Source organism: Durio zibethinus, chromosome 2, assembly GCF_047325235.1.
Source record: "Durio zibethinus cultivar Kanyao isolate XHJ-2024 chromosome 2, ASM4732523v1, whole genome shotgun sequence".
NCBI classification, from domain to species: Eukaryota; Viridiplantae; Streptophyta; class Magnoliopsida; order Malvales; family Malvaceae; genus Durio; species Durio zibethinus.
In genome coordinates this window covers 806288-824917 of record NC_143163.1, presented here as the reverse complement: position 1 = coordinate 824917, position 18630 = coordinate 806288, and the positions used below count along the sequence as shown (strand labels likewise).

The 18630-nt window shown below is 34.7% G+C and overlaps 2 protein-coding genes across 2 annotated transcripts; both read right to left on the bottom strand.

Annotated features, from left to right (window-relative positions):
- Positions 1-486: 486 nt before the first annotated feature.
- Positions 487-6912, bottom strand: LOC111308590 (YTH domain-containing protein ECT4-like). The gene is made up of 10 exons (XM_022907037.2): positions 6791-6912; positions 5900-5956; positions 5361-5422; positions 4725-4878; positions 4126-4190; positions 3621-3974; positions 2490-2996; positions 1753-1965; positions 1089-1253; positions 487-826 (listed from the first exon to the last, which is right to left on the bottom strand). The coding sequence occupies exons 2-10, from the start codon at positions 5925-5927 to the stop codon at positions 674-676; spliced, it is 1701 nt and encodes a 566-aa protein (XP_022762772.2). The 5' UTR covers positions 5928-5956; positions 6791-6912; the 3' UTR covers positions 487-673.
- Positions 6913-8815: 1903 nt separating this feature from the next.
- LOC111308164 (uncharacterized) lies at positions 8816-13229 on the bottom strand. Its single transcript, XM_022906477.2, has 2 exons — positions 10211-13229; positions 8816-9503 (listed from the first exon to the last, which is right to left on the bottom strand). The coding sequence occupies exons 1-2, from the start codon at positions 12774-12776 to the stop codon at positions 9097-9099; spliced, it is 2973 nt and encodes a 990-aa protein (XP_022762212.2). The 5' UTR covers positions 12777-13229; the 3' UTR covers positions 8816-9096.
- Between the last annotated feature and the right edge of the window lie 5401 nt (positions 13230-18630).

Here is an 18630-nt window from a genome sequence, read left to right as displayed (position 1 = left end):
TTTCGAGCGACCCGGAAATGTTTGTTGGGAGCTGGACCCGAACCCATCTTTTCTTTTCTTTTTTTTCTTTTTTTTTTTTTATTTTTTATATGTACATATACTAGTATTATTACCTAAGATATAAAGAAATTTACAGGATGCTTCCAGGAATCAAAACATATATATATGTAGGGAATTCAAGATCCGTTGTTTCAATTGTACATTTTGTTGATACTATTATTGACTTTACGTCCATAAATTTTCTTTTTTTTTTTATTGGGATGAATTTCACTTTACGATTTTAAATGTCATAACATAACCATTATCTTTTCAGGACACATACTGAATCATTTGAGGCATCATGCAAAAAAAGGTGTTTTCTTTGAAAAAATATCGCCTGAAAAATTATTACTCGATCAAGATTATATTTTTGTTGATGCAGAAGGTATTTTGGTTGAGCCAAATGAAATACTAGAGCAGCTTATTCTGTAATTTTAAGGAACAGGATTCAACGAGCAAAGAAATTAAAACTATTTCAGAAAAGAACCATACTCCAACAAAATGCTAATTCAAACTCACTGCTTGCCAACTAAAGAGCCGAATCAGATAAAAAAAAATCTAGAAAAAGAATTAAAAAAAGAAAAAAGGAAGACTGAAAACAGAAGATCCCCTAGCAGATATTAAAGCTGAATGGCTATGGTGTTGGGTTCTTTACAGCGATGCTCTTCCGCGTGTAGCCATTGAGGGAGAGATTTTTGGTGAGATTGATGAGGGATGTTGCATCAGCACTTTTCTTGGTCCTCCTCAAGTCTTCTTCCACATTCCTTTCGCCAAATTTTGCTTGCTTCTGGATACAAAGATTAACCCCATATCAAACTATGACGTGAAAAACTACAAAATTATAAACATGATACCCCCATTAATTATAAAGTTGTATTTCCATATCACAATGGCCGTAAAGAAGATTAGGTTTGGTGTCAGCAATTTAGACAAACTCTTTCCACAAGTTGATTGCAATAACAACGATGTGCTGGTATGTGTGTGTGATTGAGCGCGCGCGCGTGTGTGTGTGTGTGTGTGTGTGAGAGTGAGAGAGAGAGAGAGCTCACGGTCGGATCATCTTCCTTGTATTGAAGAGATGCTGACTTGTAATTCTTTTTTGCATTAAGAATCTTCCCTCGATTTTCATAAAATTCAAAGTCATCTAACACCGATGTTTTTGCAGAGTAGCTTTTAAAGATGTTCAGCATTTCTAAGCCTTGCTTGAGACCAATCTGCAAATTGCAAAAAGAATATCAGGACTTTTGATTATATGATCTTCGTTTTACAAAGCTGCATGATGAGTTCATTGAATGATTTGGTTAACAATTATACAACCAACTCATCAGATGATTATGCAAATTTTCAAAAATGGAACATGAGCTAAAAATTGAACAATAATGAGAGAACTGCTTAGTAAAAGATGGTACAGAGAGACTCAAAATTTAAAAAAAAAAAAAAAGCGTCTGATAAGAGTGGAAATTTGATAAAATAATAGATGTGTAAACTCTGGAGAAAAAAAGGAATAGCTTATGAAGCAAGAGAGGGATGGACAAAGACTCAGATAGTCAATGATGTGTTGCTTAAAATTTTATTTGTCCCTCAGCTTTCTTCCCAATAAATTATTCCATAACACATCAAAGCAAGAAACTAAACCCACAAAGCTCAATGACTTTCAACATAAACAACCATACATGTAAAATGTTGTCCAGGCAAGAGAAGTAACCAAAATACCTCTTGAGTGTCCCTGCTATGAGTTACAGGTTTGTTCTCATTGTTTTCAAGGATAATATGGCACAACTCCTTGTTAGGGATATCTTTTATAACATGCCACTTAATAGGGAAGAAACCATTCCACTTGTCCATTTGCCAGAAATCCATATCTTTATTGAAGTCCACCTTCCCAATCATCTCAGCTAAGCCAACAAACTGTCCACTTCCGTTAACCTGAAATTACAATGTCAAGAAACAACATAAGAATACATAATATGCATGCAGATGGGCATCTGAAGGAAAAACAGCAAGTTACCAACCAGAAAGCAAAAAGAATCCCACAGTTAAGTAATCTGCTTGAGTGTCTAAAATGAATCAAGGACAAAAAATACCATGCAGATTGCAGCAACCATTTATAAATATACACAGAAATAACAGATAAACTCAGCATATATATTTTCTTCTCTGTGATTCAAATATGTCAGCAGACATGGCCCCTACTTATAAAGGATTAAATATATATTGATACAAATCAAAAGAAAAAGCAACTTATTATTTAACTACAAGTTTAAGACAGTAAATCTCAAATCTTTATGGCTCCACCATAATGGCCCGATAAGACTACTTATTATAATGTAAATTAACTAATTAAATGAGAAAATCTGCAGAAATTGTTATGGAATGAGAAAACTTTGATAGATTAAGGAAAATGCCAACAAGATAAGGAAACTCTTGCAAAAGTTGTATTTTCAGCTCACCGAGAAAAAGAGGAAGATCGGACATTTTATACCAATGTCACTTTCTCTAGCTTCTGCTTCATGGAATACTGCATCTAACTTCCTATTTCCATTGGGAGTACTCGACCACACATCGTACTTCATGGATTTGTGGACATCATCCTCACTGTAGGACTTAATGACGAAGAATTTTGCATTTTCATACACAGTTTGGAAATCTAGTAGGTTGTATTTATCTTTATAAACAGTAACTCCCAAGTCATCCTTCTTGAAGGAAGAGTCCAAAGGTGCAGCTCTCTTATAGGCCCTTGGACCACGGGTTAGTTCAGCTGAGTTTTCAAAGTCAACATCTCTGTTGGATTTCTTATATCTATCATTTTGATTCCATCCTCTCCCATTTGTTCTGTAGTTCATAGGACCATTTTGTTGGAAAAGACCCTGCTTTTGGTTGTTAAATGAAGGAGATCTTCCAGCTGGGTAGTATCCCTTATAAGATCCAGCTGATAGATCAGAACCCAAATGAGGCTCCTGTAATATGAATTCAGATAATCAAAACATAGATATCCGAAAGGCAAAGAAATGCAAATATTTGAAAACCTCAATACAGCCTAATGACCTTCAAATTAAACTCAAACAAATCAATTATATCATGAAAGCAGAACCTTATGACTGATAAAAATCCTATAAAAAGACTAGGAGATTTAGAATACAATGAGAGGACAGGTATTAGAAATAAAATAATACAATTACAGATGAAGAAGAGGGAAGAAACTGCTAGCTCTTGCTTCTAGTTTGCAGAGCAACACCAGATACATTGACAAAGAGTAGCGTCACAAAGGGTAATGTGATTAACAAAGTCTGCCCATGTATTAATTAATCACAGTCTTGAGGGAAAATTTCATCAAGTATTCTAATCAAGTACCAAAAAGAATTATTCAAATAAATGTCTCCTCTATAACCCTCTGAATTATATTTGTAAATATACTAATTGAAACCTCCAGAACAAATGCATACAACAGCAGCACTATTCTTGTCTTGTTCAATACTTTGAAACCATAAGCCTAGCAAAAATTACGAACATAATCAAGCAACAGTTTGCTAAGAAAAAGATTATAATCTCCGTAATGAATGCCACCTCAAATACTAACATACCTTGCTTAATGGTCTGTTAGGCTGCGTATAAGTAGATTTCGATAATTTGGCACCAAGGTCACTTGACTTCATAGAGTTGAAACCATTCGACTTTGCAAAAGCAGATGCTGAACCATACTTTACATTTTCAAAACCATCAAAGTTTCCATTTGAAACATCTCCAGCATACGTCGAATCCCACGGGTAACAAGGAATGGCTTCTGATCCATAGGAAACAGGAGGCTGAAAATATCCTGATGAAAAATATGGTTGTTGACCAACACATTGTCCATCAACACCCATTAGAGTCCCAGTTGCATATGGGCTGTAGCCAGGCAAATAATAGACTAAGGAACCATTTTCCGATTGCACAACCTGGAGCAACAATCCAATATAAACCAAAACAATCACCATATTGAATTTGTAATTCAAAGTTATTGGTACAATGAAGATGCAAAAAATGACATCCACATGAAGGCCATGATGGCATAACCAAATTTGCATTGAAGGAACTAGCAGAACATACTGCATGTGAACCATCAGTAGGAAAATAGCCCTTATCATCAGATTGAGTGAATGACCCATTATATCCTGCCAAAAAAAAAAAAAAACTTCCAATTAATATTCTTTTACAAAACAAAATAGAACTGCTTAATTTTATCTTAAACCAAGGTAAACCAACTGCAAAAAAAATAAATAAATAAATAAAGAATGACACATATGCACAATAAAATTAGATCCATATCTTGATCCAAACATACTAAGCTAAAGCCTAAAAATCTTGTTTCTTTCAAAACCTTTATGCTTTATTTGGGATCATGAGAGCAAATATGGATTTTGCTTGTCATATAAACTCTGAGGGTGAATTTACACATCAAGTACAAATTTGTAAAGATTTCAAATACCTTTGTATTTGAGAAACACATATCACATAAATGCACTTTTAAATGGTTTAATCATGATTTAAAAACAATTTGGCATACAAATGTACTATCTGATGGATTGCAGTGATTAAAAATAGAATGAAGACCTAATCCCATTTGCAATTAAACCCATGGCTATGCCGACTCGAACTTTGTGCATGAATGCCAAGTTTCAGTATGAAGAGTTGTTATATAATCTAACCTGGGTAGTAATAATCGTAAACACTAGTAGGTTGATGGACACCAGGCTCTCCAACAAAATCTTGATGACTCTCACCTTTCATGCCAGAAGAAGGATGTGTTGAAGGAGATACCATGGACGTCGAATCAGAAGGCATTCCAAGTTTTCCAGAAGGCTGAAAACATCAAAACATGCCTAAAGTGAATACAAGAAACAAAAGCATTAAAAACATTTCGCTTGCATCACCCCCTCAATACCCCCACCGTGCACTGTTGTAGGTTACAATGAAACAACTTTTCATGAAAAACTAGAATGCCTTTCAAACAAGAAATATCAAACTTCTGTATCACTAATCAGAAGTTTTTTTTTTCTTTCACCTACAATATGAATTTCTTGTACATAAAAGTATAGCACAGAAGTTTTCTTTCTGCCAGTTTTTATAAAAGCAAATGGAAAAGAGCAAAATGTGGCATAAATGTTTCCAGTACATAATTTTAAAACAGAAAAGAACAAGAACCTATAGAGTATGTTGATGCACAGAAATTAGAAACTGATGTTGCTAAACCAGGCACAACAATTGCCAGAGCAAAAACTGAGTTCCATTACAAGACCAATTCAAGATAAACAAACATTTAGAATAATTAAATTATGACATACCACATCCTTCTCAGCCAATTTGGCAACAGCTTCAGACTTCAAAACAGCAGTGACAGGTTTCGCTAAATTATACCGTTAAGTAAAATCATCAGACAATCACATAGCAATCAGAAAAACAGATGATTACACAGTCACAATCAACGCAGGTCAAAGTATGACTTCCTGCACAATATTTGACAAAATAACTAATATATGACATCAAGTTAGAAATTTTCAAGTTTCATCATATAACATTTCTGCTTATCATGAGGATAATTCAGTTAATAATATTAACGAGATTTCATCAGTCTAACAATTCCATCCACCATAACTGGGACATGAAACAAAATTTTCAATCCCAACAAATACTTACTCTCCACTCTCAAACTTAGACATAAGATAGATTGGGCAATCCGCAATCTTTAAGCTAGATAAAACCGGAATTTTGGTCAATAATAGTCAACCTAAAAACGTAATAAGCCATCCCAAATCTCAAAAGCATTCACCAAATCGCATAGAATAAAGGCATAACAAATAATCAGAAGTGAAGCAAAGGATACGATTCTCCATGGTCTTTTCACCGGCCATTATCGAAATATCCAACAATCTTAAAAAACCTAATTGACGTAAAGAAAAAAATAGAGAAACACAAAAGACCAAATGGGTTATTAAGAAGTTAAAGTTGCAGTCTTTTTATGGAAGTACGACGTTGATTCCAATATCAACGCCTATTTCCAATCAAAGAAATGAAAATGCTTAGTACTATTAAGTCATGGTCACAGCCTCAGTGCTTAAGGTATCTCCCAAAATTATTTTATTTTTTTTAGTAAAATTATTTTATTATTAAAAATATTTATAAAATTAAAAAATAAAGAAAAATAAAAAAGCGTGCCCAATTGAACGTTGGCACATAAAATGGGTGTGAAAGGAAAGAGATCCGATTCTTTTCTCATGAATAGACAGACAGATTCTCTTTCTCCGTTTAAGATATTTTTTATTCAAAATTTAAAAAATAATAAATCAAAAATCAAACCTTTTACATCAAAAATCGAAAATAGTCAATTTACGATTCTTGTGGGGGGAAAAAAGTAAAGAAATCAAAGCTTGAGATAATTTGTCGGAAAATCGGAATTTTAAATAACCTTAAAACTAGAAAACCAAATAAATTTTTTTTCAATTTTACCCCCAAGAAAGCTTTTTTTTTCCACCGCCTTACAAAAAAAAAAGCAAAAATTGCCAAAGAAAAAAACCTTTTGATTTCCAGAAAACACCTAAAAATTTCGCAAATTTAAAAACAGAATAATTGTGATAAAATAGAAAATTAAAGATTTACTTTAAAATTTTGAAATCTTGCTTAAGTTTTCAAGGGAAAAGAAAAAAAGAGAAGAATTTGTAGAAGTTAAACAAAGCAGAAACCTAAAGCAACCTAAGGAACGTGGATCGATACGCACCGGAAAACGACCGGTCCCGATCTGATAGATCGGCACCCGCTGGGAAACCCGCTTTTGCTCGAAGAAATACGGAGGGTTTTGTTTGTGTTCTTTTTTGGACAGAGTGCAGTAGAAAGTGAGATAGAGAGAGGACTAGAGTCGAAAGCGAAGGGCTTTAAAAGTGGGGGAAAAAGATTCCGTTCGATTTGATTGGAAAACAAAAAACAAATGGATGGATGTGATTTAGTTCGCAAGGGCAATGATTTGGGAATTTTGAAATTACATTTTTATTTCCACGTGGGGGAAGGGATGCTGTGCGATTCAATTTGTTTCGCCTTTCTAGTGGACTTAGGAGCTTTTGACGATGGGTCAAAGGCCCATTTTATAAGTAAAAAATAGTTCAGTGGTGTATTATGGCCCAGGAAGAATGAATGTTGTTGCTGGGATAGCCCATAACAAAACAAACTCATCTTCGTGTTGGGCTTGAACCTCCAATTTTAGGCAATAAAAAATGATAATAATTCTCATTGATTCAATTTTTTAAAAAATATATAAAATTATAATTCGAATAGAATTTTTATATGATTCGAATTAAACCAAATTTTGATTCATCGATTTTTTAAATTTAATTTTTTATATATTATTTTAATATGATTTTTAATATATTTAAATAAATGTAGGTATAAAATAATTATTTTTATTTTATAAAAATCTAAAAAGTATATACAATCTAATAAAATTATATATAATTTAATTTAATTTTTTTTATTTTTTACTCACTAATTCAAAATTTGATCCGAACTTAACATATATATTTAATATCTAAATTTAATTCGAATTGAATAAAAAAAATAGATATAAACCAAATAGAATATTATAAATTTGAATTAATTTTCAAATTTTTTCACCTCTGCCAAACATTAATGCAATTTGAATAGGGACATACTAAATTTCAAGAAGTAAAAATATAAATAACTAATATATAAAAGCAATTAAAATTGATTCAATAAACTTAAAATTCAAATCTTAATAACTGCAATCAATCTCCTTTCATGTTCTCAAACTGCGAGAAAATAAAATTATAACAATCGAAGGAACCCCAAACAAAACTATGACTAGTTTGTTTTTTAATCAAGCTATTGCAATGTGGGAGCAGCACTCTGTTTGCTTTGCTCCTTTTGCGATACATCCAAATTCAATGCTTTCCTTTCTTCAGATTTTGCCTTTGAAGTTGGTTTTGCTACATCAATTGCTAAAGTATTAATACAGGAGAAACAATTTATCTTGTTCTCTTCAATCTCCTCCTCCGATGATGCCTCGTTCTCGGATGACTTATCCATTGATGATGGGCTATGGCAGATAGCAATGGGCCAGCAACCCTGCAAACTTGAACATCCCTGAATATCACCCCAATTTTGGTTTAAAAAAAAAAAAGAAAATGAGTCTCGAAATTGATAAATATAAGAAACTAAAAGAAACCTATGATCAATCTTTAACTATTTGCTATAGAATTGAGAACAAAATTTCAAGCTTCTTAATCTCACCACAGAACAAGTAACGTTGACATTAGAATCACGTTTCGGCATTGGGTTAAGAGAAAATAATGCAAGAAATTTTAAGAAACGAAACGTTGTTTTTTAAGTTCAGAAATGAAATACTAGTATTTTATAGACAATTTTGCATGTTTAACATTTATTTTAATTTCTAATATTAGATGATAACGTGCAAATGATGAAATTAAAAAAAAAAAGGTTAAAAGCATTATCTCCAATTTATTATAGAAATTAGTCATTATTTTTTTATTATTTAAGATTGTTAAAGTTGGATTTTTAATATATATATATATATATTTATACACACTTATGAGTCCTTATTGCTAGTTATATATGCACGAGTACAATGATGATATAGTTTTGTTTTTTTTTTCTTTGTGGGGGGAGGGGGGACACACATGCTGGTCAATTATTATGCTGTTTGAGGTGCCATAAACAACAATTATAATTTCTAAATTTCAGAGAGAAAATAAAATTTTAATTTAAATAAATGTAAAACAAAAATATAAATGCAGCATGTATTATAATACAAACAAAGGTTACAAGCTCTCTCCAGTTATAGGGCACCCCTTAGAAAGGAAGTACATCCATTCATGTTATTCCTAATTCTATATATTTTTGGTCACCATATCTCCTATTCCTAAATCTAAAGTGAAAATTTATGAGGGGAAAAAAAGATATATACTTTGCGAATAGCAAACTATAACAACAAATTTAAAACACCATAAAACTCTAAAGTGGAAAATTTTTTCAAGTTTTTTAAACTTCAATATCTCATTTATTTATAGGATAACGCTTGAGATCATTTTCAGGATTTTTCTGTTGATAATGAATAAGCGAAGAAGACGAAGATTGGTAGTCGGGTGAGTGACGAGGGAATTCCGATAGCATTTGAACCACTTCTCTCATCGTGGGTCGTTCGATGCTATTTTCTTGCACACATAGCATTGCAATGAACAATAAATGCATTGCTTCATCTTTGGGCACGGTTGTTAGCCTTGGATCAACAATGCGAATAACTTCTTCTCGTCGACAATTTGTCACTCGTTTAGCCCAATGAACTATGTCTACACCTTCACCGAATTCACCCACCGGTCGTCGGCCGGTGATCAGCTCTAATAGAACCACCCCAAAACTATAAACATCGCTTTTCTCGTCCACTCTCAGTGTGTATGCATATTCTGCAACCAAAAAAATAAAATAAAACGTTAGCATTGATAGCATGTCAACTTGTCGTGGAAAGCACAAAGCAGCCAGTGCTTTACACGTAAGACCAAAGTCATGATAAGAAAAATAAATTAAAAAAAAATGAAAAAGATAGTGGTGGTGGTGCAAGTAGACGTGGTCGGTTATCTTTCACGACACTCAACGTCTTGTTACGTTAGGTATCACTGTCAGATATTCTATTATGTTTCAGTTTTGTGAGATTGACCCCTCTCATTCTGGGATCAGAAGAGTTCGTGAGTCCCCACGTTTTCTGATTTCCATTTTTTTTGGTTTTTTTAATTTGTATATTACCCGTAAAATTCTGTCTAGTATATCTCTGTCCGTTTCTTGTCCGTAGCACAGATCACGGATGGTTTTGGCGCTGTCATTTAGCCGACCGTCTCATGTAAGGAATCAGAATCATATGTCGAAACAACGAAATGTCACTCATTTTCTAGGTTTTTTCATTGTTTTAAATAAAAAAAATTCCTCCCTGATTGATCTAACAAGGACAATCTAACGGCTGGGACTACTACTAGCATGACCCACAAATTTGACAGTTCGACAATAGACCAAGTTAACTTAGCTAACAATCCACAGTACAATTTATAGAATTAGAAAACGTTAATTAATTAATTAATTAATTAATAAGAAATAAATACTGGGAAATTTTTGTACGCACCAGGAGCAATGTAGCCATAGGATCCGGCAATAGCTGACATGCACTGTGATGCGCCCCCGTCGACCAGGAATTTGGCCAATCCGAAATCGGCAACGTGTGCTTCGAAGCTTGAATTTAGCAAAATATTGTTCGATTTTACATCTCGATGAAGGATTAATGGGGAGCAATCGTGGTGAAGGTAGCACAGGCCTTTAGCTGCTTCAATTGCAATTTTGTACCTCAAATTCCATCCCAGGAATGCACCCTTTTTCCCGTGTATTGCTTCCCCAAGGCTCCCATTTCTCATGTACTCATAGACCAAGAGATTGGTTTCCTTGTTGGAACAAAATGCTAGCAGCCTGACAATGTTTCTGTGCCTAATGTTTCCTAGTGTCTGGATTTCTGCTCGAAAACCATGATCATGACTACTAGTGCCAAATCCGAGAAGTTTTTTTACTGCAATTTCCATACCATTAGGCATTTTTCCATGGTACACAATCCCTGCACCTCCTCTGCCAATCACATTACCATCTTTAACGCATTCAAGGATGTCAGAAACTGTGAATTCCAGCTTTTGGAACGCTGTCATCTTCCAAGAATCCGAACCATTTTTCTTGAATGACTTGGCCTTGATTATTGCGGCAGTGGCAAATATTAGAGAGCAGATTAACAGGCCTAGTGCGAAGATTAGCTTAAAGTCCCCAGGGGCCTTTCTGGGGGTTCTTGTAATTGCAGTGAAATTGCAAGGATTGTTCAGGAGAGAACCACAAAGTTGAGGATTGCCTGCAAAAGATGAAGCGTTAAAGACAGCAAATTGGCCGGATTCTGGCACCTTCCCAGAGAAATCGTTGAAAGAGAAGTCGGCGACTGTGAGGCTTTTCATTGACCCTATGCTTTTGGGTATGGCTTGATTTAAATGGTTCCTCGATACATTCAAGTAACTCAGGATATGCACATTGGAAATCTCAGATGGAATAGAGCCAGAAAGGTTATTCTGGCTCATATCGAGGTATGTGAGATGGAAACAATTTCCAATTTCGGGTGGAATAATACCAGAAAGTGAATTTCTACTAAGATCAAGCTTCAATACTTGCCTGAGTTGTCCTATAGAAGATGGTATTGTACCTGAGAATTCGTTTCCGCTTAGTAGAAGGGTTTCAAGAGAAGAGAAGGTGGAAAGTGAATATGGCAATGGACCAGAAAGGAGATTGTTTGACAAATTAAGCTGGCCTAACTTAACAGGTTTCGAGGAGGTATTACTATTTTCAGCCAATGTTCCCGACAGGTAATTGTTCTGCAACTCTGCTAAGTATAGCTCTGGCAAGTAGATGAAGCTGTTTGGAATGCTACCATTCAAGTAATTCTGCCCCAACCTTACTCTAGTGAGACTGTAACATCTCCCTAGGTCTTCAGGAATGGTCCCGAAAAGGAAATTTTTCATCAGAACTAATGTCCTTAGCTGATTTGAAGCACACAGGTCTCGAGGGATCGTACCGGTGAGCTTGTTGGAGGACAAATCGAGCCCTTGCAGCCTCCCATTTCGACCAAGATTCTCGGGTATCATTCCAGTAAAGTTGTTCATCCAAAGCCCCAGAGTTTCCAAATATGGCAAGTCGGCTACATAGTCTGGAATAGACCCGTGTAACCTGTTCATGAAGAGATTCAAAAGCCTAACCTGCTTAAGATTGACGAACTCAGATGGGATTTCTCCAATGAGCGCATTTTTTGAGAGATCAAGATTCACCAAGCTTGTCAAGTTGCCTAACTGCTTAGGAATCGGACCTGAGAGTTGATTGATATGCAGATAGAGAGTATCAAGCAACTGCAAGTTTCCCAACTCTTGAGGAATTGGACCATCCAATTCACAGGTTGAGAGATCCATGTGAACTAAATTTACCAAATTACCGAACTCTACAGGGATACCGCCTTCAAAAACATTATAATACCCCAAGTAAATCTCTCTCACATTTACGAGGTTGCCTAACTCACCAGGGATTTTTCCAGAAAGATCATTACCCGCCAGTGAAAGATACTCCAACCCCACCAGTGTGCCATAGCTTGGTGGAATTTCGCCATAGAAATAATTGCCACCAAGATCCAAGTACCTTAGTTTCTTCAACCCAAGAATCCCAACTGGTAGGACGGCAGTGAAGTTGTTGTCATAAGCATCAAATACTTCCAGGTTGCTGATACTTGCATAGTTCCAATCCAGGTGACCATTGAACTGGTTGTTTGAAATGTTGAGAAATCGAAGGTCACTTAAATTTGCGATCTCAATGCTGCCAGTGAAGTTGTTTCCAGCAAGAGAGAGGTTGGTTAGCCTATCAAGTCTTGAAATCTGTGGTGAAACAGAGCCATACATATTCATATCTGTCAAGTCCAATGAAACAACTCGTCCCCGGGAGCATCCTATTCCTGCCCAAGAACAAACTGAACTCGGGTTCGAAGAATTCCACGAGCTTAAGAAGGGTTCAGGGAACTGAAATCCATTTTTGAGTGTGACTAAGACATGAAAATCAGTCACTAATGAAGCAGAACAAGAGGTGCTTAGAAGAGAGAATAATGTCAAAACAATGATAGGGACCATGTTTTCTGTGGAAATATGTTTCAAGAGGATTGAGTTTGGAAGGGCTTGAAGCAAAGACAAAGGGATTTAAGCATTCGAACAATAAAAGATTTTCTAGGAAAGGAGGGAAAAGTGAAGGGAATCTGAGAAACTTCAAGTGTGTATAGGCTTAAGGAATCAAACATTTTGATAGAAAGAGTCTTCATATACAAGAAAGAAGCTCAGCCTCTCCTTTTTGGCTCTTCTCTTTTCTTTTCCTTTCTTTTCTTTCAAAGAAGACGAAGAGAAAGAGGAGATTGAATTTCTGCTAGTCATGGTTTAAGCTGCTGACTCTTATCTCTCTACCTTAAGCTCCTTTAAACAAAGAAAGCAAAGAGCAGAGCTATGGAACAAAAGGGAAAGAGGAGGGATTTTGTTAAAAATTATGGGATTTTTTAAAATATGAATTATGGAAATTGGAGTAAAATTTTAAATGAAAAAAGCCGTTCGGATAACAGAATTTTAAAGTTGAGATTTTAGGGGGAGAAAAAAAAAGGTAAAGCTGATGCTCTCTTCCTTTATTCATATGACAAAAATGCCCTTTAGCTTTAATCAAAGAATGATCTTTATTGCTTTGAATGAGGGAAGATGGAATTGCACTTTTAATCATTTTAAAATGCCTCAGTTGTCCTGTTGCTTTTCATCAATTGACAACCATGTAATTCCATTTTGGTTTATCCTACTCAGTTTTATTTATAATTATTAATGGAAACATGTGGGGATAGTAATTAATGCTTGCTATAATTATCATTTTATTGTGTTTTTTATGTCTCAATGCTTAGATAAAGATTCAAAAGCAAGGCTCTTTACCACAGCAATGTCAGCATATTGAGTTCAAAATATTCAATTTCTTACTGGACCATCTTTTGATTCTTTGGATTGGTTGAAAATCTGGGATCTTACTGGTTTCACATTAAACAAATGAAAATGTTCAGAACCTACAAATGATTAACTCCTCTGATTAAGACATGAGTTAATAATTCTCACCAATTTCAGAAGAAAATAGTGCTCAAATATTCTTCTAAACTATGGTTTAATCACCTTGATTCTTGCTTAGATATAGTATAATTGTGTCCCTGAAACACCACCATGTTTTAAAGATCCATGCACATGCAGAAATGGTTATATATGTCATAAATAGAAAAAAGGTAAAAGAAGATTAAGAATCAGTGAATAGACTTTGGTTCAATCAGAAACCAAGTTGAACAGAGAAATTCCATTAACAATATTATGTCCAATAAATATAAAGAAACTTGGAGCATGAAAAGCAAATTGTGATCAGCTTGATGGTGCATGCATGGAGGACCCATTAAAAAGGAATTCATGATAAATATCAAAATTATGTTAATGTTAAGTCCTCACTGACGACTGTCATGACAACCTGACGGCATCATAAATCTCTTCAACCATAGGTTGGACCATAAAAGGATTTAAAGTTAAAAACCAAACATAGTTTTCTTTTTTGAGTATTTCCATGCAAAGTTTAGATATACTAGTTGTAATTTTGTATAGTCGGGAGTGAGATTTTTAATCTTTGAGTTGGAAACATGTGCCTGCAGGCTGCAGCAGCAGAAGAGTTGTAGGGAGTAAAAAAGATGATGATTATTATTATATCATTACAATGTTTGTTGAATGATCAATATATAATTATGTTGTATGGATAGGTTGCAAGGAAGGAAGGAACCAGTGGAAGCTTTTTTTTGTGTTGATCAACTTTATTCCCATCTCTCTCTCCTTACTTGCCCTACAGAGCTGGGACCAACTCTCTAAGTTAATGTGCAATATTTGAGCTTTAATGGAAGATGGGTTAGTCTTAAAGGGAGGGCTGAAAAGTAAAAGCAGAGGGGATATCTGCTTTTGATCCTCCACTTCAAAAGAAAAAGAAACGAACAGAAAAATCCATGACCCCTCTGCTTCACATGGAAAAGAGTGCTCTTGTATTTAACTTGAACTCAATCGCTGCTCTCTCTTTCTTTCTCAAAAGGAAAATCCATGACCCCCCGTACATGGGAAAGAGTGCTCTTGTAATAACATGAGCTTCACTGTTCTTTTCCATCTCTGTCATGCGGCCAATGTCATAGAATAGTGGTTGGCTCCACTTGTGCTTGATTGCTAGGTGCTATTGTGAATAAGGCAAGTGATTTGAGCAAGGTGGGTGTGCGCTTTTGAGGTGTCCCTATCTGTCTTATTGATGGGTAGGTCTGGCCCCTTTGAAGGGTCACTGTCCCTATGGCTGGGCTCTCTTGCGGGCTGGAAACTCTTATGTGGTCATTCAATGTTTATGCATTGTAATAACATTAACATACTTGGAGAGTCTTTTGTCACAGCAAAAATCCAAGAGGGAACATCTCAGCTTCGCTTTTGTCTAAATCTTTCATGTCGAAATATATCAAACCACCCCCACTCAGCTTTAGAAATGTTTAATCTTCTTTATTCAAATGACAGGATAATCACTATATGCAAAAGAACGGGAAGTGATTGGTAATCCTTAGATCATCAAAGAGAAAAGGCTGATTATTTTGATTAGACCTAAATCCTATTATTTGTTGGTTTTTGACAAAATCCAGGCTGCATAGTAATTGAAAAAACATGGGGCCATTGTGATCACATTGCTGCAATTCTGGTGAAAATCATGTGCAGACTACATTCTTCATAAACCTGAAGTAACAGCTGATGCATTTGTACTCTTCTTTATGAATGATTCTGCTTCCATTTTCAATTGTCTTGGCAAGGAACTTTGCAGATTTAAAGAAAAGGAGGTCGGATTCTGAAAACCGAAAATAAAAGAATAGGAAGATCGATTATGCAGGCAGGAAAAAGGTAAAGAAAGATTAAATTTGAAATCAAGAACAATGGTTGACTTTGCGTCGCAATACAACTGTGCCAGAGCAGAGAACTAGGTTCCATATCTTTTCTCTTGAAATTCTTGTTAAAGCTGCATTCAATGTTACAGGTTTTGTTCATTTATTCTTGGCCTATAGTATAATTGACATACAAGAGTATAAAGAGTACTATTTTCTGTGTCTGAGAATAGAAAATATAGATTCCAAAAGTTCGTGTGAATATATAATGGATGTGAAATTTATGCCATCAATCACTTGATATCTGTTAAAATTCTCTGCTGATCTTCAAACTAATTACATTCATTAGACAAAGTAATTAATACTTATAATTTCAACATTCACAATTCTTTCCACACAAAGGTTAGTTGAAACTCCGAAGAAATGATGAAAATCACTTAGAACCTTTTTAATTCCATGGCATAATATAAAATTGTACCAATAGCCATCTTCAGTGAATAACTTGTAGTGTATTTCCATTGCAGTGATGAAGAATACGACTCGAGGAGAGTTGACACTGTCGTATTCAAGACAAACAGGAAATATCTCCAGGGCAAGAGATCATTTGCCTGTAGGCTGATGCTTCAGACACAAAATCATAGTACGTCACAAAAATGTTCAAAGAACCCCATGATGAATCCGCGTCGCGTGGAGGAAGCCAATCAGTGGAGGAAGAGGAAAATGCATATCCATGTCACCTGGCCCCATGCCGTGCATCAGCATGCATACATGGAATTATATATCCTTGGAAAGAGATAGGAAAAAGAATAATCGCAGCTCCACATCGGTTTTCATTCATTTCCCTGCTGAGTTTGGATAAACTAATCATTGAGCTATTGCAATGTGACAAGGAATTGTTGGTGTTTGGTAGCCACGAAATTGAAAGATATTGCCTATGTTTATTGAGAATTAATCTCATTTATCAGCAGGAATGACCTTGGTCAAAGTCCTGATAATCAGGAAGCTAATCATGAACAAATCTGGACAATGAAAATAAATGAAATGAAAATCATATTGCACTCAAGCACAAATCTTGATTTTCAAAATTCATCCCTTTCATCATTAGCTAGGGAATGATTAAAGGTAAAACTCTGATCAGTCATAAATTTGTAAAAGTACTATGATATCTTGACGTCAAAATTTTAATGATATAAGCTAACCGTTCATGATTCCATCGCCACCAACCACAAATCACTACCAGCCTGAATCCAATTGAACAGAAAATACACAAATTAGTACTCTTGGTTTTGTAACAGAAACAGTCCATTTCTAACAGCCTGTTAGTCTTTTTTGCGACCAAAACTGATTTGATCATATGCTTTCAACAAAAATTAAAATTAGATGGTATTGATTCGAGGATTGTTGGATTATGTGTTTTTTCAATGACAAAACCATAAAGATAAACTATCAAATCCCAAAGCGAATAAAACCTCGTAAAAAACACAGTTCAATAATCTTTGAACCAACATATATACTAATTGATAAGTTAATAGAGTCAAATTTTCATGATAATCAACTCATTCACACTGGTATAAATGTTTATGGTGCCAAAGGATAAAGGGAAAAGTTTAAAAGATGCAAAGGGTCCAATTTAAAAACAAAAAAGAATGAAGAAAGGGGAAGGGAACACTGAACATGGGTGGCACTCTGGGGTAATTAAGGGCAATATACAACATAATTATTGTCATTTAATTATGAAATCAATATAGGGATGTAAAGAACATTATTGTCCTTTGACTAGGGGGACGCCTCCACTTGATGAATTAAACCAAAGCATGACCAGACAGACAGTCAGACAGACAAGGCTCTTAGGAATTAGGGGCTATCACGCTTGAACTACCCTTTGAACACCTTTGGCAAATGCCCCTAAAGAGCTTTAATCAAAAGATGACTGCTGGCTTGTGTTTGCTTAAAGGACTAAAGGAAGTATCTTTGGAGAGTGGCCTTGGTTTGGTCCGCCTATATTATGGAGCCGTTGGCAAGATAAAAAAAAAACAAAAGAAAAAGAAAAGCAAAAGAATGCTTCTAATAAAGCTTGTAAATAAAGCAAAGAGTTGCTCTCAACTGTCATGGAAATAGTGCTCAGAATAGACTAGTCCCTTGATATTTTATAAACTTGAACCGGTATTTCCAAAAAGAACACCAACTTCAATTTCAAATCTATACACTTGTCATATATATGCATGCATCAGTTTTGGAAAAACCTATCCCAAATTGAATCATGCTTCTGAATTCTTTGATGGGTTTTTTTTTTTGAAAAAAGTGTTGCACCATCCTCCCTAACTCAACAAGAATAATGTAATATGCACAAACTACTAGCTAGTAAAGCAATCTTGGAGTTGTAGACTGCTCATTGAAGCAGAAATGAGGAATCACTCCTCCCTAGGAAGATAGCAATGACTAATAGTTCTAATGTATCACTTACAAAACAAAAAAACCCGTAAAATAAACACCATAACTGGTACTGATTCATTTTTCTTGCTTTAATGTTATGGCACTTTCATAGCCATAATGGCCAGTACTACTTTGGGAACTTCTTTAAGTGTCCAAAGCACTTGTACTGCCGGGACAAAACCCTGCTCTCTTCCTCACTCTTGAGTAAAACTTTTGCTTTGGATGAACCAATGCACAATTTGCGAGAACAATTTTTTTTTTTTCGAGAAAAAATTTAGGAGCATGTGAAGTTATTCATCTTTAAAGTCAAGACAAATTGATAACTTACAAAGAAATTTATGAATTTTTTGAAAAATTTTGAATTTATAAATTATTTATTAACAAAAGATCATGAGAATTTGAATTTGAATGCTTTGCATTTAAATTTTAATACAAAAAAAAATTTTAATATAACTCAATTAAAGCCGGACCTTAAACATCAAATTTGAAATCAAAAGTTATTAAATTATTGATTTTTTATGAGATTTTATATTTCAAGTAGTAAAAATTACATTTATAATCAAATAATTTTCTATTTATATGACATAGTACAGTTATGAAAG